Below are 22,375 nucleotides of genomic sequence, written 5' to 3' on the forward strand. Positions count from 1 at the left end.
GCAGCATCATGGGCTCTGACTCACGGTTTTCAGTTCTCTGCAGCGAAGACTCGAGTTATGCACTTCTGCAGGCGTCGGACGGCCCACCCTCATCCTGAACTTTACCTCGACGGCCACCTGCTTGAAGTGGTGGACACTTGCCGCTTCTTGGGACTCGTGTTTGATGCCCGGCTCACATGGGTTCCTCATGTTACTCAGCTGAAGCAAAAATGCTGGCGGCACCTCAATGCCCTCCGCTGCCTTAGCCACACGTCTTGGGGTGCGGATCGCTGCACGCTGCTGCGATTGTACAGAGCCCTTGTGCAGTCTCGGCTTGATTACGGGAGCCTGGCCTATGGGTCTGCATCACCCTCAGTGTTGAAGTTGTTAGACCCCATACACCACTGTGGGGTCCAGCTTGCAACTGGCGCTTTTCGTACGAGCCCCGTGGATAGTCTACTGGTGGAGGCCGGGGTTCCCCCGCTGCGGATTCGCCGCCATCGACTGCTCGCCGACTATGCTGTCCACGTGCATTGCTCGCCAGGCCATCCCAATCGTCGCCTGCTTTTCCCTGCCATGGTCCTCCATCTGCCCGAACGGCGACCTAGGTCTGGGCTTTCCGTCGCTGTCCGCATTCAGTCCCTGCTGTCGGAACAGGGGTCATTCCCTCTTCCGCCTCCCTTCCGGGTCCGTGCACCTACGCCTCCCTGGTGTTTGTCCCGGCCGTCCGTCCGTCTGGACTTGGCACAGGGACCCAAGGACTCGGTTCTGCCTGTGGCCCTCCGTCGCCGTTTTCTTGCGCTCCTCGCCTCATTTTCGGACTGTGAGACTGTCTACACTGATGGTTCCCTGGTTGATGGTCGCACGGCCTACTCTTTTGCTCATGCTGCACATGTTGAGCAACGCTCCTTGCCGGCTGGCTGCAGTATTTTTACTGCAGAGCTGGTGGCCATATTGCGCGCTCTGGAGCATATGCGTTTCTGCTCAGGTAGGTCCATCATGATCTGCAGTGACTCCCTGAGCAGCCTTCAGGCCATCGACCGCTGCTATCCCTCCTCTCCTCTGGTGTCCTCCATTCAGGAGTCTGTTTCCGCCATTGTCCGTTCTGGTCGTTCGGTGGTCTTGGTTTGGACGCCCGGTCATGTTGGCATCCCGGGGAACGAACGTGTAGACAGGCTGGCCAAAGGGGCGATCGACGCCCCGGCTTTGGAGATCGGCCTTACGGCTCGCGACCAGCAGCTGGTGTTGCGCCGTAAGCTGATTGGGATGTGGGCTGCTGAGTGGCGTGGCATGACAGCCCCGAATAAACTACGGGCTGTCAAGGGGACGACCGATGTGTGGCGTTCCTCCCTGCGGGCTTCTCGCAGGGACTCGGTAGTCCTGTGTCGGCTGCGCATCGGCCATACATACCTGACGCACGGCCATCTGTTACGTCAGGAGGATCCCCCCTTGTGTCAGTGTGGGTCCCGGCTGATGGTCGGCCACATTTTGCTGGAGTGTCCTCGACTGCGCACACTCCGGCAATCTTTTAATCTCCCGGCACTTTGGCTTTGGTTTTATCCGACGATGCCTCCATGGCTGATGACGTTTTAAATTTTATCCGTGGTAGTCGTTTTTATGATTCGATTTAGGGAGGTCCTGCGCCTTTCCCTTTCTGTGTCTTTTGTCCTTGTGTCTGTTGCTGTTCTGGTGTGCCGTGAGATGGTTGACTCTTTCCCATTTTTGTTCTCGTGGTCAGTCAACCAGTCTCCGGCCATCTTCCTTTCTTCTGTTTCTTTCTGTCTGGTGTTCCTCTGTCCTGTTCTTGTCTGTAGTGTTTCTTGCTGCATTTGTGTTCTTTTAGCGCCTGGGGGGACGTCTCCTCCCCCTTTGGTTTTTATCTGCTCCGTAGATTTTCGGCTCGCCTGATTTTGGAATGGGGGACTGATGACCTTCGCTGTTCAGTCCCCCTTAAACATCCCAACAACCACCACCACCACAAGCTCTGCGGCTGAGGATGGGGTTGAGATTTTGGCGTCCGCTGAGGACCTAGATCTCGCCAGACACTCAGACACAATGGATATAGACTGCTCAGGCAATAAATCGGTGGCAGCAGGTGACTCTGAGGTGTAAATTGCCCCATTGAATGCTCCATGCCTTCCTAGTCTCACAGTGTCATCCTCCAGTGGAATTGCGGCGTTTTTTTCCACCTCCTGGCTGAGCTACAGCAACTGTTAAGCTTTACACCTGCTATCTGCCCTCCAGGAAACCTGGTTCCCAGCAATGCGGACCACTGCCCTCTGCGGCTATAAGGGATATCACAGGAACCGTAGCGACTATAATCGAGTGTCAGGTGGAGTTTGTGTTTATATCCTAAACTCGGTCTGTAGTGAACATGTGCCCCCTCAAACCCCTCTTGAGGCTGTGGCTGTCAGAATAAGGACGATGCAGGAAATAACTGTCTGCAATGTATACCTTCCTCCAGATGGTGCAGTACCCCTGAATGTATTAGCTGCAGTGATTGATCAACTCCCTAAACCTTTCCTACTTCTGGGAGATTTTAATTCCCATAACCCCATGTGTGATGATACCATGCTTACTGGCTGAGGCAGAGATGTCGAAACTTTACTGTCTCAGTTCGACCTCTGCCTCTTAAATACTGGGGCTACCACACATTTCAGTGTGGCTCATGGCAGTTACTAGGCCATTGATTTATCAATTTGCAGCCCAGGACTTCTCCCATCTATCCAGTGGAGAGCACATGACGACCTGTGTGGTAGTGACCACTTCCTCATCTTCCTGTCACTGCCCCAACATCAGGCACATGGGCGCCTGCTCAGATGGGCTTTGAACAAGGTGCACTGGGGAACTTTCACCTCTGCTGTCACCTCTGAATCTCCCCCACATGGTAACATCGATGTGATGGTTGAGCAGATGACTAGCACAATTGTTTCTGCGGCAGAAAATGCGATCCCTCGTTCTTTAGGGTGCCCGAGGTGTAGGACAGTCCCTTGGTCACCGGAAGTCGCTGAAGCAATTAAGGAGTGTCGGCGAGCTCTATAGCAGTATAAGCGGCACCCTTCCCTGGAACACCTTATAGCCTTTAAACGGCTCTGTGCCCTTGTTTGCCACCTTAGGAAACAACAGAAGGAGGAGTGTTGGGAGAGATACGTCTCCACCATTGGGTGCCACACGTCACCTTCCCAAGTCTGGACAAAGATCAAACGTCTTTTCGGGTACCAGGCCGCAACAGCTGTCCCCAGTGTTACCATAAATGGCGAGTTATGTACCAATGCAACCACGATTGCCGAGCACTTTGCTCGAGCCTCTGCATCGGAGGATTACCCCCCCAGCCTTTCGCACACTCCAACGGCGGCTGGAAGGGAACGTCCTCTCATTCACTACACTCTGCAGTGAATCCTATAAAGCCCCATTTACAGAGTGGAAGCTCCTCACTGCCCTTGCACATTGCTCTCACACAGCTCCTGGGCCTGATGGCATCCACAGCTAGATGATTAAACATGTTTCATCTGACTACAAGCGACATCTTCTCATCATCTTCAACCGGCTCTGGTGCGATGGTGTCTTTCCATCGGAATGGCGAGAGAGCACCATCATTCTGGTGCTCAAACCCAGTAAAAACTCGCTTGATGTGGATAGCGATCGGCCCATCAGCCTCACCGATGTTCTTTATAAGCTGCTAGAACGTATGGTACGTCGACGGTTGGGTTGGGTCCTGGCATCATGTGGCTTGCTGTCTCCATGTCAGGGCGACTTCCACCGGGGTCGCTCTACCACTGATAATCTTATGTCCTTTGAGTCTGCCATCCGAACAGCCTTTTACCGACGGCAACACCTGATTGCAATCTTTTTTGACTTACGTAAATCATACGACACGACTTGGCGACGTCATATCCTTGCCACATTGTATGAGTGGGGCCTCCGGGGATCACTCCTGATTTTTATCCAAAACTTGCTGTCTCTCCATACTTTCCGTGTCCAATTTGGTGAATCCCATAGTTCCATCCATATCCAGTTAGAATGGAGTTCCGCAGGGCTCTGTATTGAGTGTGTCACTATTTTTAGTGGCCATTAATGGTCTAGCAGAAGCTGTCGAGCCCTCCGTCTCACCATCTCTCTATGCAGAAGACTTCTGCATTTCGTACTGCTGCTCCAGTAATGTTGTTGCTGAGCGGTGCCTCCAGGGAGCTATCCAAAATGCGCAGTCATGTCTCTAGCCCACGGCTTCCAGTTTTCAGCCACAAAGTTGTGTGGTCTGTTCACGTACACCTCCATGGTGTGCGCTTTGGCTGCAGCTTCGTCTGGACCTGAGGCTCTAAGGACTCTGTTAACCCCACCGCTCTCCGCTGTCACTTCCTCTCGATTCTTGACATGTTCCGGGGCTCTGAAGCGGTTTAACCGATGGCTCAATGTCTGATGGTCATATAGGCTTCGCATATGTTCATGGAGGACATATTGAGCAGCACTCCTTGCCAGTTGGCTGCAGTGTTTTCACTGTCAAGCTGGTGGCCATATCTCGTGCTCTTGAGTACATCCGCTCGTGCCCTGGCGAGTCATTTCTCCTGTGTACTGACTCATTGATCAGCCTACAAGCTATCGACCAGTGCTACCCTCACCACCCTCTGGTAGCATCCATTCAGGAGTCCATCGAAGCCTTGGATCAGTCCCGCTGTTCTGTTGTGTTTGTGTGTACCCCAGAACACGTTGGAGTCCCCGGCAACAAACTTGCCGACAGGCTGGCCAAACAAGCAACTTGGAAACCGCTTCTGGAGATAGGCATCTCCAAAGCTGGCCTGCGTTCTGTCTTACACCGCAGGGTTTTCCGGTTTTGGGAGACGGAATGGCATAACAGCACGCACAACAAACTGCGTGTCATTAAGGAGATTATGAATGTGTGGAAGTCTTCCATGCAGGCCTCTCGCAGGGAATCAGTTGTCCTCTGCCGGCTCCCCGTTGGCCATATGTGGCTAACACATGGTTATCTACTCCGTCGCGAGGACCAGCCTCAGTGTCGCTGTGGCTCCCAAATGACAGTCGTCTACCTCTTGCTGGACTGCCCACTTTTAGCCGCTCTGCGGCAGGCTTTCAACTTTCCCAGCACCCTGCTTTCGGTGTTGGGTGATAATGCCTCCATAGCAGCTTTTGTTTTATGTTTTATCCGTGAGAGTGGGTTTTATACTTCTATGTAGGTTTTAGTGCATGTCCTTTGGCCCTCTGTGTCCTCCACTCTAGTGCTTTTTTGGGTGGAGGTTTTAATATGTTGCAAAGTGGCTGGCTTTCCCTTTTTATTCTCGTGATTGGCCAACCACTGTAATCTGCTTTCATGTTTTACTCTCTTCTGTTTCTAGCGTCTCTCTGTTTTCTTGTCCTCTTTTGTTCCTTTTAGTGTTTGTTGCCTTCCCTTTGTTCTTGTGGCTTTTCCTTTCTTTCTGTTTTGTGTTATATGTTTCGTCTGTTTTATTCTCACACTTGTGGCATTGTTTTATTAGGAACAAGGGACCAATGACCTTGTAGTTTGGTCCCTTCTCCCGCCTTTAAACTAACCAACCAACCAATACCTTGCTTCAGTAAAAGAACTTTGATTTCAACAGTGTCTTAAATTTGTTCAGGACTTAATATCATATTGCATGATCATTCATGCAGTCAGGAACATCTTCCTGCCTAGAATATTAGACAGAGTCAACCACAAAGGTGACTTGGAAAAGGAGCTTATCAAACCTCCCCCATTCCAACCTCTGGGTAGGAACAAGTTGGTGTCACTAGCTATCCAACATCACCAACTATGGTGAAACTAGTCTTCTGTTTTTCAGTTACTTGTACAGCATACTATTGCTTGCTTGTCAGTAGAACAGTGCAGTTGACAAGACCATTAGAGAGCTAAGAAAAGCTCAGTCTTGCAGCGTCAAGTATGGAAAAAATTACCATTCTTGATTAGATTCGATGCAGGTTGTTTTTGTTACTTAAGAGGCAGAGTTTAATATCCGACTTCATATAGGAAAACTTCAGACAAAGCTGCAGTCTTAGTTGAGTTTTGAAGACATTAAGACAAATGGGAATAGTTTATGAGTAAACATCACCATCCCCTTCAGTTCTACAGATTTTCCTCACTTTTTTGGGAGAAAATGTTTATGTGAGCACACGAGTGAGCAGCTTGTCTAACAAATATCCAGTTATTTGAAGGAAGAGAAATCGGCATAATTTTGATCAGAAGAGACCAATACCTAAAGACTCTTCTTTGTTTGATAAAAATGTCTACCAGTTTGAAGCGGTTCACATCCTTATTTCTTATCTGTTATGATTTCGTGCCATGTACGTGTGTACTATGGCTATTTTTTAACAACAAACGAAGTGTTGAGTGACAAATAGCAATATTTAGAAATGCAGTTAGAGGTAGAGAAGCTATTGTACATAGTTCGCCTTCAAATTTAGAAAAACACTCACACATTCTTACATACCCAACTCATATACACGTGGTTGTCATCATCTCCAGAAGAACATGGTTCATTTGCTCCAGTCCTGGGTAGTACTGAGTCATGAGGGGAACTTGCCCCTTCCTGCACACCATGACCAACCATATCCTCACTCACAATTATTTCTCCTTTGAAGTCATCACTTGCAGACAAGCCCATGGTACAGCTGTGGGCACCCACTTGCCACCAATCTATATGCTAACCTATTCATGGCCCATGTAGAAGAATTCTTCTTAGCCACTCAGAATGCCAAACCGCTCATCAGGTTCAAAACTACTGATAACATCTTCATTATCTGGACTGAGGGTGAGAACATCCTATCCACATTCCTCCAGAACCTCGGCCTTTTCTCCCTCATTCACTTCACCTGGTCATCCTCAGCCCAAGAAGTCACCTTCAGCTATGACAATCTAAACCTCACACATGGCTCCATCAGTACTTCCAGCCACAGCAAACCCACCAGCCACCAGCAACACCTCAATTTCGACAGCTGCCACCCACTCCACACCAAGAAGTCCTGTGGCTGTCATATCTGCAGTGATGAGCAGTCCTTCTCCAAATCCACCGATGGTCTTGTTGAGGCTTTCACAGACCATAATTAATCTCCACACCTTGTCCTGAAACGGATCTACTTTTCTGTGTCTCCCCTGTCACCTACCCTCCCTTGTGTATATATCTATGGACTGGCCAGAAAGGAGTGCACCCCCCCCCCCCCCCCGCCTCCTGTCCCCTCCCTTCTTCCCCTGTGACGCAGTACCATCCAGGACAAAGCAGCTGAATCTCATTCTCTGTCAGCATTTCAACCACCTATTGTCTTGTCCTGAAATGAGAAGTATCCTTCCTACTCTGTCCACAGTGGTATTACAACACCCACCCAACATATGTAATATTTTCGTCTGTTCCTACTCCACCCCTGCTGCCAATCCATTGCCCTGTGGTTCAAATCCCTGTAGAGTACCTAAAGATGTAGATGTAAGACCTGTTCCATATATTCTCACACTGCCATTTACTCCAGTCCTGTTAGAGAAATTTACTACCCCAATTAAATGCAGGGCCATCTGTGAAAGCAGCCATGTGGTCTACCAATTTAGCTGAAACCACTGTGTGGCATTCTACATGGGCACTACCACTAACAAACAGTCTGTCTGCATGAATGACCAGCAGCAAACTATGACCATAGAAAGCTGGATCTCCCAGTTGCTGAGCGTTCTGCAGAACACAGTGTTCTTGACATTGACTGCTTCACAGCCCATGTCTTCTGTAGCCTGCCCACCAACAACAGGTTTCCTGAACTACATAGGTAGGAACTCCCCCCTGTTATACATCCCTTCTCCTCATAACCACCCAGTCCTCAACCTTCACTAGTCCCTGTTCTCCCACCTGCCTCTACACCCTTCCCTGCTCCCACTACAGCCTCACATGAGTCCTCTGTCCCCTTGTTGCACTCGTGTAGTCCTTTCCACTTCTCTCCTTTCCCTCCCTCTCTCCAGCACAATCTTCCCACCCTGTCCCTGTATGCTTCTATAGGTAGCACTATAGCTTCTTCCTCCACCCTTACCCAGTGTACTACATAAGACTGAGCCGTAGTTGCTTGCGTAGCGCTGTGCTGCTGTCAGGCAAGACCATGTGACCTGGTGACTGTTCACGTGGTGGCACTTGACAGCCAGTGACTGTAATGCTTTTGATTCACTGTCAGTTGTGTCTGCTGTTACAGATATTAAATCCCAACAGATATTGAATCCCTTCCCCCTTGAATTTTGCACATATGATCAAAAATGGCCCAGCCATTGCCAGCGATGGGAAGTGGAGAGGCAGCACTTTCCACCAGCAGATCTAGAACCATTGGCTTTGGTCTGCCCCAGCAGAAGGTCCAGTTGAGGACTGCAGTGGCAGAGAAGGCCCAGTCGAGCACTGCGTTGGCACAGGTGCCCCAGTTAAGCACTGCGTTGGCACAGGTGCCCCAGTTAAGCACTGCGTTGGCACAGGTGCCCCAGTTAAGCACTGCGTTGGCACAGGTGCCCCAGTTAAGCACTGCAGTGGCACAGAAGGCCCAATTAAGTACTGTGATGACATAGGAGGCTCAATTCAGCGCTGTGGTGGCACAGGATGCCCATTGAAGGACTGCGGTGGCCCAGGATGCCCAGTGAAGGACTGCGGTGGCACAAGAGGCCTGATCGAGAACTGCAGGATGCGATAGTGCAACCATGGCATGAGGCTGCTCTAGTGCCACCATGGTGAAGGAAGGTTATGAAGGAGGGAGTGGTTCCATCTCTATACGTTCTCAAGCTGTAATCCTCTCAATTGACCACAGACAAACAAACAGCACTTTTCCAACTGACAGTGTAAACCAATTTAAAAAGAAAGAAAGATTAAGTTTTAATACACTTATGAAATAGAGGTCAAAGAGACATAGCACAACCTCGGATTGTGTCAAGGTTTGGCAAGGAAATTGGCTCTGTCCTTTTGAAGGAATTAGCCTGGCATTTTCATAGAGCAATATTACCTGTATAAGCCAAAAGGCATATTTGAAATTAGTAATTGACATGAAATATCAAGTGATAGGGTGGACAGGGTGAGCAGCAATCTGCAGCTGTTTGCTGATGATTCTGTGGTGTACAGGAAGGTGTCATCATTGAGTAACAGTAGGAGGATTCAGAATGACTTGGACAAAATTTCTAGTTGGTGTGATGAACAGCAACTAGATCTAAACCTAAAAAAATGAGATTGAATGCAGATGAGTAGTAAAAACAAACCCGTAATGTTCGAATACAGCATTAGTATTGTCCTGCTCACTACAGTCATGTCGTTTGAATATCTGGGAATAATGTTGCAAGTGATATGAAATGGGAGAAGTATGTAAGGATTGTAGTAGGGAAGCTGAATTGTCAACTTTGGTTTGTTGGGAGAATTTTAGGAAAGTGTGGTTTACCTGTAAAGGGGGCTGCATATAGGACACCAATGCAACCCATTATGAGCACTTCTTGAGTGTTGGTGATCCACACCAGGTCAAATTAAAAGAAAACATTGAAGCAGTTCAGAGCGGGCCTGCAACATTTGTTACCGGTAGTTTCCAACAACACGTAAGTAGTACGAGGATGCTTTGGGAACTCAAATAGGAATCCCTGGAGGAAAGGAGAATTTCTTTTCAAGGAACACTATTGAGAAAATTTAGGGAACTGACGTTTGAAGATGACCGCTGAATAATTCTGCTGCTGCCTACATAAATTTCACGTAAGAAGCACAAAGGTAAGAGAAATTAGGGCTCATAAGGAGGCATATATATAGTCATTTTTCCCTTGATTTATTTGCGAGTGGAACAGGAAAGGAAATGACTAGAAGTGGTACAGGGTACACTCCGCCGTGCACCATATGTTGGCTTACGGAGTATGTATGTGGATGCATATGTAGAAGTGGCAGTTGGAGATATGCATCCTTTAATAGCAATGGCTCCCAGCCAGTTTCATCAACAACTCATCTGGGCGAGGCAGTGGCTATAGACTGGGAATTAATAGTGGATTTAAAATCACCACAAATATGTATTGACCTATTTGCTTTCTTAATGACCACTGCAGTCATCACCCACTAACTGGTGGAAACATGGGAAGTCGTGTCCCGGTCCTAAAGCTGAGAGAGTTCTTCCTGAACAGCCTCATGAATCATAAATGGAAGTGGGTGAGTTTGGCAAAATTTAGGCACTGCAAAAGGCTTCAAAGAAATGTGAGCCATAAAATTACATGCACATCAGAGCAGAAAATGACACTGAGTCTGACACTAAGTTAATTTGGTTCTCTTCTTTGAACCCAAAACTGGTAAAGCTGCCTGAGTAGAAAATGTTAGTAGGGGGACTGCACTACTAAGATGATTAGTATGTGTTCAATGTTTTTGCACTTAGCCACCAGTGACAGTTCTCAGAGGGAAGGCCTGGACATGCTGTAAGACAGGACCTGGTACTGGGCCTGTTGCAGTGGAGGGGAACAGACTTGAATCATTAGACACATCTCAGCACTTGTGTCCAGCTGGAATTCCATGGACTGTCATCAATTTCAAAGTGAGCTTCTGTGTCTGCAGGGGAACTTCCCGCTCTGCAGTCATGACTGTATGGATCACAGTGTTGTCCCCGTGCTGCCTCAGAGCACGCGACATGTGGGCCACTTGTTGGCATTACAGCGAGGTGACCGTGCTCACTGCAGGACCAGCAGTCCACTGCATGATGCAGTTAACAGCTTCTGGTATGCCCACTACTGCAGTAAGGACAGGACTGAAGTTTCTCTGAGGTACATGTCATAGTGTGAATGATGAGGAAGGAGGACGTTCCTGACCTGCCCGACTAACATTGCAAAAATGTCATTCACCACTGAAGGCAAGCAGAGTCATCAATATACTTAAATCTCTCAAGAGATGCCCACGATCTGGGTGCCTATGAACTTGGGTGAGACTTAGATGCAGGATTAGAGGATGATGAATCAGAATCATCAGATGACCACTGCTCGTGATGGTGACTAACAGCTTGGCACACATGCATTTCATTTGTGAAAGCATGCTGAGATGCCGAAGCAACCTCGAAACATTTTGCGTGTTTAAGCATGTCACCAAGGCTAGACTTGGACTTGCTTTAGCTGTGACTTCTCTGTCAGGTGAGAGGTACACAATTACATCTCAAATTAATGGTTCCACACATGAGTGTTAACAGTTCTAGCACTTGAAATTACACTTAGCAAGACCCTGCAAGTCATCAGCCAGTGCTGCATAGGTCTTGCCCTGTTGTTTATGACCGTGGTTAACCTTGAGCCTAGCCACAATCAGATGTGTCTGCTGACCCAGTATTCAGTTAGTAGAACACAGAGATTATTGAATGACAAGTCACCAAGATTGAAGAGTGTTTGCAGTTTCTACACCACCTTGTATGAACTGCCATTAGAAGACAAAAGCAAAGCACTTTGCTGTCTACCACCAGTGTTAATACCTGTGAGGGAACCAGTGGAGATCAAACTGATGAAGGCATACGTCCCAGCTTTCTGAAGGTTTGTAGAAGGCAGTGAATGGTGGTGAGAATGTAGCCACAACCATGGACCCTGAATGTTGTTGTGTGGAAACTTATGACCTTGGTTGTTTTTGTGTCCTAAAATAAAACAAACACCGAATGTTGTTGTTGTTATGGCACGAGCTGCAGGACAGCAGCATGCTGCTCTTTATGCCATTGCTGAGAGCTGCAAACTGTTGCTGTTGGGACAACTGCTGTTGCCGCCAAAGTTCTACAAACTTTGTGTCCGTAGTGCTGGGACTGAATGTGAACATGTTGCCAAAAACGTGATAGGGTATGACCCTAAGAACTTATCACGTTGTAAGTGTCTGGCCCTGATACGATTGTGTAATCCATAAACAAGCCAAGGTTGTCGTGATCTGAATGCAGTAGAAATGCTAGAAACAAAAACCAGAAGACACCAAACCCACAGCCAGACCAGTATCCTTATAGCTGATAGCAAAGATATGAAAGAGCTCATAGTGCATACTATATAAGACTCAGCCGTAGCCACTCGCCTAGCCCCATGCTGCTGTCGGTCGGGTAGGACCATGTGACTCATCGGTTCTGCCTCTAGTGATGCCTGACATACACTAACTGTAATCCTTCTAATCTGCTATAGATTGTGTCCAATGGCAACAATATTAAATCCTTAAAGCGGTGAGCTGCATTCTGTCATAATTCCTGTTATTCCATCCTGGACTTACCTTTGTTATAACTATTTCCAACAATTTTTGAAAGTGTGTTCAGCACTGACTATCTGCTACCATAATGATTCTCGTTATTTGCTGTTAACAACTTTCATCTTACTGCTACATAATTGTCTTTTCATTTTTCTCACAGGTGACATTGATTATGACTCGATTTACTCCAGAGGAAAGGCAGGCACAAGATGGCACTGACCTAGCACAGAGACGTATAGAAATTCGGAACTTTGTTACAGCATACAACAGGCAGTCATATGGAGTGCCAAGATCGGTAATTTCTGTGTTACATTCATTTAATTTATTATGAACAGGTTGTACAAGACTTCACGTTGTGTGGTGTGCTGAGAATCAGAATGTGCGTAGTACAGTAACTCCTTTTGTGTGAATGGCATTCATTTTGAATCAGATTTATTACTAAAATATCAGTAAGCATCCAGTGTTTGTAGATGTTGTTTGAAAAATTGTACACTGCAAGATAATTGCTATAACACAATACAACAAAAACTTTATGTTTAAAGATCAATTAAATGTTGTGAATGTCCCACATTGTGATTTATGTTGTACTTTCTGCTGCATGAAATGTGATTGATCCACCTATATTTGAAACCTAGCTAAAGCACACGGACAAGCAGTGTTGTGTAAGTTGATCAATACAGAATTTTTCTAGGTGTCCAGATGACAAAGTAATAGCAAGGGTTTGTGCTGTTGTACTTGCCGTTTGTCATAAATTAACATTTGAAACGGTGTAATATGAAAACTTATAACAGCAAAAGATAAACATAATGGTTTGTTACCTACCAGGTGATATCAGATTGGTGCCAACAAAAGAACGATAGTCACTAGTTTCAGAACTTGGGATAGTGTGTTAAAAAGAGAGGATGAAGGAAAATAGAACACGAAAAGTATTACACAGCAAAATCAGCTGTGATTTACAATGAAGAAAGACAACAGTAAAGGATGTAATTTGGGGAAAGTCCCCCCTTTTTTGACAGAAAGAAAAACTAGAAGTTTTGATATATTTTGGGTCACATAGCTTTTAAGGCTATAGTCAGTCTGCTGCTATGTGAGAAGTGGATGACCACCTTTACATTATTTAGATGAAATTTCCGTCTGAACTGTTCTGTTCTTTGTAACTGATTTTCCATTTGCATGTTATGTTTAACTGTGTGAACAGGTAAAACTTCAATCAACTTTGACAGGAAGACATATTAAGTAGTTTGAGTCCATACATAGAAAAATATTTAAGGATTTGGGATTTCAGCTAAATTGGTTATTGGATCATCATTGTAGAAGAGGTTAATTTAATGAAATGCAAATTGTTGTATGTAACAGATACCACTTACACATATGTAGCTGAAATACTATTTGAAATAGCTGAAACTTTTGCAACCTGGTCTGGAAAATTGCAAAAATGTACATAAAGAGACTAAAATTAGTGATGATAAGTCAAAGAAGCTTCTAGACATAGGGCAGTTGAATATATTGAGTAATAACATGACCATGCTTCTTGCAGACAAAAAATTACTTCTTTAGATGGTGTTAAAGGGCAGATGATATTTTCAGTTTGATGAAAATACATAATGGAAATTTATAGTTGGAAGAGAGACAAGATAACTCATAACTAGTAGTAAATCTGTGAATGTGTCATGACTAATGACAATAATGTAAGAGAAAGTTTTTGACCCGGATTTCCTGCTTGAACTGCAAACGGCTGCCTTAACCATTAGGCTGTCTGAACATGTCCTCAGGCCTTGAGTATGCCTGCAGGCCTGACTCAAAGTTTCATTTTCATTGTTGGTTACACCTATGATTTATGAACACTACAACCAGAGTGTCTCCCATGTGATATGTGGGAGTAGCACCATTGAGTGGAGGTCTGTGGTTTTCCCTGCCACAAGGCATATGTATTAATGTAATTAGATTCGTGGAAATGAAAGAATTAATGGGGATAATATCAATGAAGATGAACATGAAAAAGCCTTCAGAAATGCTGAACTGGCGATCTAATGAGTATATCCTGACAAATGAAAATCTGTGCCGTATTTACATATTCCTTGTGGCGGGATAATTCATAGTCCATCAAATCCATTATTTTGCAATGATGCTATTCCCACATACCTTGTAGAGAACCGCTGGTTCTAGTGTTCAGACATTAGGAATGGGAAACACAAGTGGCAATAAAAGTTTGAGTCCGACCCGCAGGGATGCTCAAGAAATCAGTGTTTGAGTTCCAGTCTTAACATGAATTTACATGTTATAACATTTTCATTACATTGTAAGTTCAGTGTTTCTGACCTGTTTTCACTGATACCATTTCATGTCATTGTATCTGCACTGATTTCATCCCCATCAGTAATTTCATTGTTGGTGAACCCAATTCAGTTGATAATAAGTTATAATTGTTGAGGATCTCTGTCTTACACTGGATGAAGGTATGCATAAGTTATGTTGTTGTTGGTGGTGGTGACATTATCTAGTAAATTTAACTCTCTCTGCCTGTAAAGTTGGTAAGTGATGATGTAGTCTAAAAAGATTTCCATGTACCGATAGAAGTTTCTGTGTTTTATGCTACTGGGGACAGAAAATGATTATGTTTGTTAGAGTTCACATGAAGAGTATAATTATTAATGTAATACTCATGCCTGCTTCAACGCTTGGGAGAGGTGGGGTCGTCTCTCCAGATGTAATACAATAACTTCACAGACAAGCATGTTTTTTTACAAAATTGGCATGTTTTCCATCAGCCACTTGGTATCAGTTTATACTCATCTCATCTCTTCTGTTGTGTCTTACCAAGAGAACATCTTTCAGTTTTCTGGTTCATCATATGGATGGATATGAAAATGCAGTATATGTTGTCAGCTGGGAAATTAGTTATTTAACCTGCCAGGTTGTGCTTATACTGTCATATGAGGATTTTGTGGAAACAAGAAAGTTTGTTTTTAGTTGTGTTGTCGTGTCTGCTTCTGTAGACAGCAGTTAAAATTTTACTTTTCAGCCACCGTTAATATTTTTTTGGACTTCAGAGCTTTCCAGTTTCCTGTGTGAAACTAAAATTTGCCACTACATATTATAAACTGAGTGATGTTCTCACTCAGTAATCATCTTTCTATTATTTATTGTACAATGTTCTCAAGAAAATATTCAATATTTTAAGTTGTCATGATAATTTTAAAATTTCATTCTCAGTTGTTTACTTGCTGAAATGTGCTCTGTGGTGGTGCCTGCAGTGACCTCTTTGATAAATTGAGATTACTGCAGGACTAATTTTTTGATACTGTATATAAATATTTTGAATGAAATCAGTCTAGGTTGAAAAATTGTGTTTCTAAGTTACAATTACACATTTTGCCCTTGTAAGGTATCAGCAGATTGTCTTGAGACAATAGAACGAAAATTAATATGACAAAACAGTAAATAGAATGAAGCATAGCTGTAAGCTGTGCAGGCATGCATACAAAGGGCAGTAATATATACATAAACTCAAAAAAGACAGAAGGATAAGCTTCATCCATCAATTGCAACTGAAGGGCATTTATTAAGGATAAGAATTGTCTGGATATGGCATCCAGTCATCGAGTCTCTTATCAGATACAACAAGGCCCTAAATGGAAAGTAAAAATGAACAAGTAAAACTAACCAAGATTAATGGTGGATGGTGGGAGAAATGGGAATCTAAAGTAGATAAAATACTAGACCAGTTAGGTTCAGGGTGACAATTATTGAACTATATGAAAAGAAACATAAATTAGTCATAAACAATGGTGTGCACACACTTTATTCAACATGTAAATGTCATTACAAATATTCAGATTTAGGTTATGATATGTTCATTTGTGATGATGTGGCACAGACGAATGGCAGAAGTCTGCATGAACGGCAGAGGAGTCGGAACATCGATACTGTCAATGACCTTCTGAATGTCTGTTTTCAGCTCAGCAATGGTTTTGGTGTTATTGCTGTACACCTCATCTTTATTATAGCCCCACTAAAAGGAGTCGCATGTGTTCAGACCTGGAGAATACGGCAGCCAATTGAGGCCCATTCCAGTGGCCTCTTGGTACTCTAGAGCCAGAATGTGGTCTCCAGTGTGCTCCTCCAGGACATCAAACACACTCCTGCTTCGATGGGACTGAGCTTCGTCTTGCATGAACCACGTTTTGTCAAAATCAGGGTTACTTTGGATAATGGAGATAAAATCATCTTCCAAAACCTTTACATACCATTCAGTAGTCAACATGCCATCAAGGAATACCACACTGATTATTCTGTGACTGGACATTCCACACCACACAGTCACCTTTTGAGGGTGAAGAGACTTCTCGATCCCAAAATTCGAATTCTCAATCCTCCAAATGTGCCAATTTTGCTTGTTGACTAGCCCATCCAAATGGAAGTCGGCTTTGTCACTAAACCAAACCATACTAATTCTCATCATGCCCTGCGACCTACCGTGCAGTTTGAATAACCTAACACAAACCATTCAGAAGTTACGATGATTTTATTTCGTATAGTTCAATAACTGTCACCCTGTACCTTAGGTGTACTAAAGCAGGCATGGTGTACACAGCTCAGAGCCATGCATACAACATGTGGATGTAGAGCAGGAAACAATCGGCTAAGCAGGTCTGTCCAGCGTAAGACCACAACTGATTATGAGGTGTGTGACCGGATATCCTGGTATGGGCTAGGTTGTGCAAAGACTCAAACATAACAGATGACACTAATTGTGTTGCTTAATGTCAGCAATTTAAAAACTTGTTAAAATATATGTGATACCGCTTAAAAAGAGAACAAATCCCATTCCAGTTAACAAACTGTAAAGAACAAGCAGAAATTTACTGATAACAATTAGACATAATGGATGCATAAAATAAACAAAAAAGTAATAGTACAATATGAATCAGTGCCACATCCAGTAAAGCTCATAATAGCAAGGTAAACAAAAGTACAGCAACATTAGTAAAATAATTGCAGATTCATAAGTGAATCTTTTGACATGGCTGAAGAAACAATGTTCGGCGATGTATGTATCACAAATGCTGGATGGCTGCAGAGTCAACACATTAATTTATGAACTGTGATATATTCTAAAAGGTTCCAAAAGGACCTTAACTAAAACCACATAGAATTGAAAAACAGTAACTAACATAATAAATATCTTCTGTGCATACCTGTTGTTTAGGACAGCATAAACAGAGTAAAAACATTTTAAGAAATTGTGATTTACATTAAAATCCCAGAGACAAAAGAATAAGAGCTAAGACAAAAACACTTATCAGCATAGAAGAGAGAGTGAACAAAAGTTATGCTGCCCAATTGTGGGGGTAAGCAGTATCATGGGAGGGATCTTATAGTTGGCATCATTACACTGTAATAAGACTGGTTTTTACTAACCAATTGATCATTCAATAGCCTTTCTTTAATAGCACATTAGTGTTTAATGATTCCATCTGTTCTAACAAATTCATCTTCTTCTCTTTGCCAGTGGTATGCAGCATGCTCATGTTGCTCAATGTTGGAGGCTGATGATCACTTGATATCAGATGCTCAGTAATGACTGGGTGATGCCTAACTTGTCCTCTCTTATTTAGTTGGTGCTCATGAAATGTAGTTCTAAACATCCTGCCTGTTTGCTTGCTTGGTTGTGTGTTATGTATATAACTATTTCAGAACTTTGTTAACCAAATAAAACAAACAACTTCCATGCTCTGCTTCTCAAATGGTTTAGCAAGGCCATATGACAGGTTTCCTGCAAAGAGCCTCTTCACAAGTTTCATACTGGAGACTGACAAGTCTTGTGGGATTTTGGGTTGTAATCATTGCTAACCACATGTTTTAGGATAGCTAACTTTTTCTGTATAGATGAGTGGCTCAGCAATAGATGAGTGGCATAGCGGAAGTTCACTGATACACTGTGTTAGTGATTTGAAGTAACTGATATTATACCAATAAGAGTTACAAGGAAGGGTGTGTAATTGAATCACTTGTGATGGTCTTACGAAATATATCAAATTGGATTTTACCCCCATCGATCTGCAACTGTAGGTTCAAATAATTAAGAATTTTGCTATTATCCATTAATTCATGAGTAAGTCATGTTTGGGTTCAATGAGTTGAAGTCATCTACCAACAATGGGATGCCGACTGCAGAACCATTAAAGAAAATGAAAATGTCATTTACATATCGCTGATAAAAAAGGACCTCAGTGGGTTTGTTTGTAAATAACTTTTCTGCTGCCAGTTACGATTTTTTTTTATTCATATTTTACATGATGCGTTTCGGGAAATGATCCCCATTTGCAGTTTTACATAATGTTTTCAATGTGTAAGGTTCTGCTTTGTTTTGTTGACTTCAAGTTTTCTTATGGTCGATTTGTGCAGAGACTCGCACATCTTTCAGTGCACATCAGTGCACATTATATATATAAAAAATAACTTACATTTAACATGTATGTGTCTCTGCACAAATTGACCATAAGAAAACTTAGCAAAACAAAGCAGAACCTCACACATCAAAAACATTATGTAAAAATGGCATAGCACAAAGAGAAAATATACTTGAAAATGGGAGTCATTTCCTAAAATGTGCCATGCAAAGTAAGACTGAAAGAAAACGGTGACTGTTAGCAGAAAAAGTTATTTAATAACGAACCCATTGCTTTCACAGTCACAATCTCGCACATAACCATTTATAATGGACAAAATCGGGAAAAGGACCTTCTTTTGTCTGTCCAAATTTCATTCTAAGTGGTTGACATAGACATCAGCAATGAAACCCACCAAACATGGCTAGGCCATCATTTTGCTTGTAATATTGATTATTGTGTGAGAAATAATTACATGAAGTAAGCGATCTGAGGATAAAAGTACTTTTTCGTTAATCTCATACGTTGTTGTTCGACATTGCTTAAGAAGATCATTGTGTACGAGGCATTTGTGTATAAGTTTTCTATATCGAAAGATAACAAGGTACAGGTAGGTGGAAAGATTATACCACTAAGCAGATTAACCAGATCATTCCTGTTGCAGATGGTGAAACTCTCTTCAAATACAATTTTTTGATGCAATAGTTCCAATGTATATTTGGGGATCAGTTCACCTGGATTTCCTATTCTGTTAGAGATCTGGCATAAGGGGTGGTCTAGCTTGTGTGTCATAAACAACATGAATGCAGAGAGGACATTTATTATGATAGCTACTGTTTTTTCACTTCTATATGGCTTTATTTAAGGTTCTCTTGGATCCTTTCAGAAACTACAGCAATTTATAAATTAATGTGTTGGCTCTGTAACACTCCAGCATTTGTGACACATATGTTGTACTGACTGTTTCTTCAGCCACATCAAATACTCCCTTATGAATTTGCAATTATTTTATTAATATTGCTGTACTATATCTCACTGTTATAAGCTTTATTGGATGTGGCACTGATTTGTCTGGTGCTATTACATTATTTGTGTATTTTTATGCATCCATTACATATAACCATTATTAGCAAGTTTCCGCTAGTTCTTTACAGTGGGATTGTTCTAGCTTTAAATGATATCACATGTATTTTAATAAGTTGTTAAACTGTTGAAATTAAGCAATGCAATTAGTGTCATCATTTACATTTGAGTTATTGTGCCATCCAGCCCATACCCATCTTATGAGCACAGCATATCCAGTTGCACACCTCATACCCAAACGGGGTCTTGCGCTGGATGGGCCTGCTTAGTCAACTGTTTTCTACTCTACATCCACATGCTGTACATGTGGTTCTGAGCTGTGTACGCTATGCCTCCTTCAGTACACACAAAGCACATAAGGTATCTAACTGATCTGGTATTTTATCTACTTTAGATGCCATTTCTCCCACCACCCTTCACTAATCCTGGTTAATTCTACTTTTCTGTGTGTACTTCCTATTTATAGTGTGTTGAAAATAAGTTGCAACTTTTGACAGTTCAGTACGGAATGAGTGGAGGGAAGTGTGGTTCCCAATGTGTGCTGTGTGTGTTAGCAGTTGACCACAGTGTAATGCCAGGTCTACTTGGTGCAGAACCTGGCAGGCTCACTGGACTGTGTGAACAGCAAGTGGCACAAGTAGGCTGATCTGCAATCTTTCTCAAATGATTTGAGAGAAACTATTCAGTGATTCTCTCTCATTTTCACACATCTTTTAATTTAATTCGTCTGCTTCATGATGAACCACCTATTTGTTTATGGTCATAGTTATTGTGATATTTTGGTAGTTGGTAAACTACTGCAAGAAATTTTTAGTTTGTAGTGAAAAATAGGTGTCACTATGAATTTGTGTGTTGGTGCGCATTAGTTTACATGTTTCTGCATATTAAATGTGGAAGGATATCGCTGTCTGTTTCCAATTTTGAGAAGATAGAATGTATGTAAAGCACTGTCACAAACCGTGCATTGGTGAAAAAACTAGAATGAAAAATTCATAAATTCCTCATATCTCATAAATGGTATTGAGATATCAGAACAAGATTTTGGCAAATAGTAGCATGAAAGACAAGAGTGCTTTGCCATTTGATTAATATGCGAAACTTCCATATCTACCACAATATTCAAGTGACTACAGATTTTTTCAGTGAAATTATGTAATTATTGAGGGCTCTCAACCGCTGGTGAAGTGAGAACTGCCATGGGTCTTGTAACAATATAAGTGAAGAAGTTGCACGTTTATCTTTATACTGAGAATGGGCTGTTTCATAAACTATTGACCTGACTGGTACTCAGCTGTTAGTTTAATATTAGAGTATTTCAGGATTCTGTCACAATTTCAACTGCATTAAAATGTTAGTGAGATGAATATTTCTAAATTCTGCTGTGTTTTGATAAAAGAAGTAAATTTTAACATGACAAGAAGAGAGAGTAATTCAATGTCTCCTCAGCTACCTTCTTGGTGTGGTTGACAACTCAAGAAGACCAGTCCTGTCATGTAACATTTGCAGTGGCTTCTTTTGCCAGCATTTCAACCTCAGTGAGCATAAACTTGGTTTTGTTTTTTGCCACATTACTTTTCACCTAGGGCCATATAACTCAAGTCAGATTTAAATGAGCATGGTATGGAAGAAGCCTGTACCTCATTGACCTGGTAACTTGAAGTTTTGGCTTGTACAGCACTACAAGTTCCACTAACTTCACCTTATACATACTGGATTCAGTTTATCTCATGGAACATTTCTGTGTACCCAGAGCAAACTGTCCACTTTCCTCCACTGCGTTGGTGGAGCTTTGTGCATCACAACAGAGTGGTATGGCATTTTTCCATTACTATTGTGGAATTCTGAGGAATATTTTGCATCAGAACATTATCTTCCCAGCTGATGAACCTGTTCTCGGACAACACTTTTATTTCAAATCTTGTATTCATATGTACTGCACTGTTGTGTTATTAATCTAGAGCCAACACAAAAAACTTGTTCGCAATACCTAATGGCTACAGAACACTTCAATGTCACACAATACAACTTTACAATGAGAGCTGGTGAACGTTGATGCATGTAATGTGTGACACCGTGTGGTACTGTTCATTCATGATGTGGCAACAGGGGCACTTTACCAGCTGAACTGCTGGCTGCATGGTAGGGAAAGCCAGCTCACCACTGTCGTTATCTGGGCAACAGCGTCATATCCCCCTCCAGTCAGTGAAACATCAACAGTCACAAATAATTTTAAATGCATTGTAGGTTCTTCACATATCTGATAAGACACTTGATGACCAGATATCATATCCACACTTCATATTCTTATTTAATGCAGTTGAGTGGCTACTGATGGACGAAACTTATCATACTACATTTTTATGAGTTAATGTAAATATTAATGTTCATTGTAAGCACAGCTGCACAGCTTAGAACCATGTCTTATTGTATTTACTGTTTTGTCATATTAATTTTTGTTCTATTGTCTCCAGATAATGTGATGATGCCTCACAAGGGTGAAATACATAATAGTCATTAGTAAAAACAATTTTGTTACAGATACTGTTTTCATTCAAAATATTCATAACTGATTACTCCATTGGACAGCCAAAATCGAGTGGAACAAACATTACTGTGAATAAATATTAAGTGAGGTAGTTAAATATTGATTATGGGTTATTTTGAACAGTAGAAGAGAAGGAATAAAGATATGCTGTGTGGCTTATTTTCTGGTGCCATCAGTTCCCAATTGGTAACATTCTGTGTGTG

The 22,375-nt window shown here is 42.8% G+C and overlaps 1 protein-coding gene across 1 annotated transcript in view; it reads left to right on the forward strand.

Annotated features, from left to right (window-relative positions):
- Positions 1-22,375, forward strand: part of LOC124556587 (E3 ubiquitin-protein ligase RNF170) — a 129,568-nt gene that overhangs the window by 78,640 nt on the left and 28,553 nt on the right. The window contains exon 5 of the mRNA XM_047130556.1: positions 12,313-12,447. Coding sequence (XP_046986512.1) covers positions 12,313-12,447 — 135 coding nt within the window. The remainder of the gene's footprint in view (positions 1-12,312; positions 12,448-22,375) is intronic.

Source organism: Schistocerca americana, chromosome X, assembly GCF_021461395.2.
Source record: "Schistocerca americana isolate TAMUIC-IGC-003095 chromosome X, iqSchAmer2.1, whole genome shotgun sequence".
In the NCBI taxonomy this organism is placed as follows: domain Eukaryota; kingdom Metazoa; phylum Arthropoda; class Insecta; order Orthoptera; family Acrididae; genus Schistocerca; species Schistocerca americana.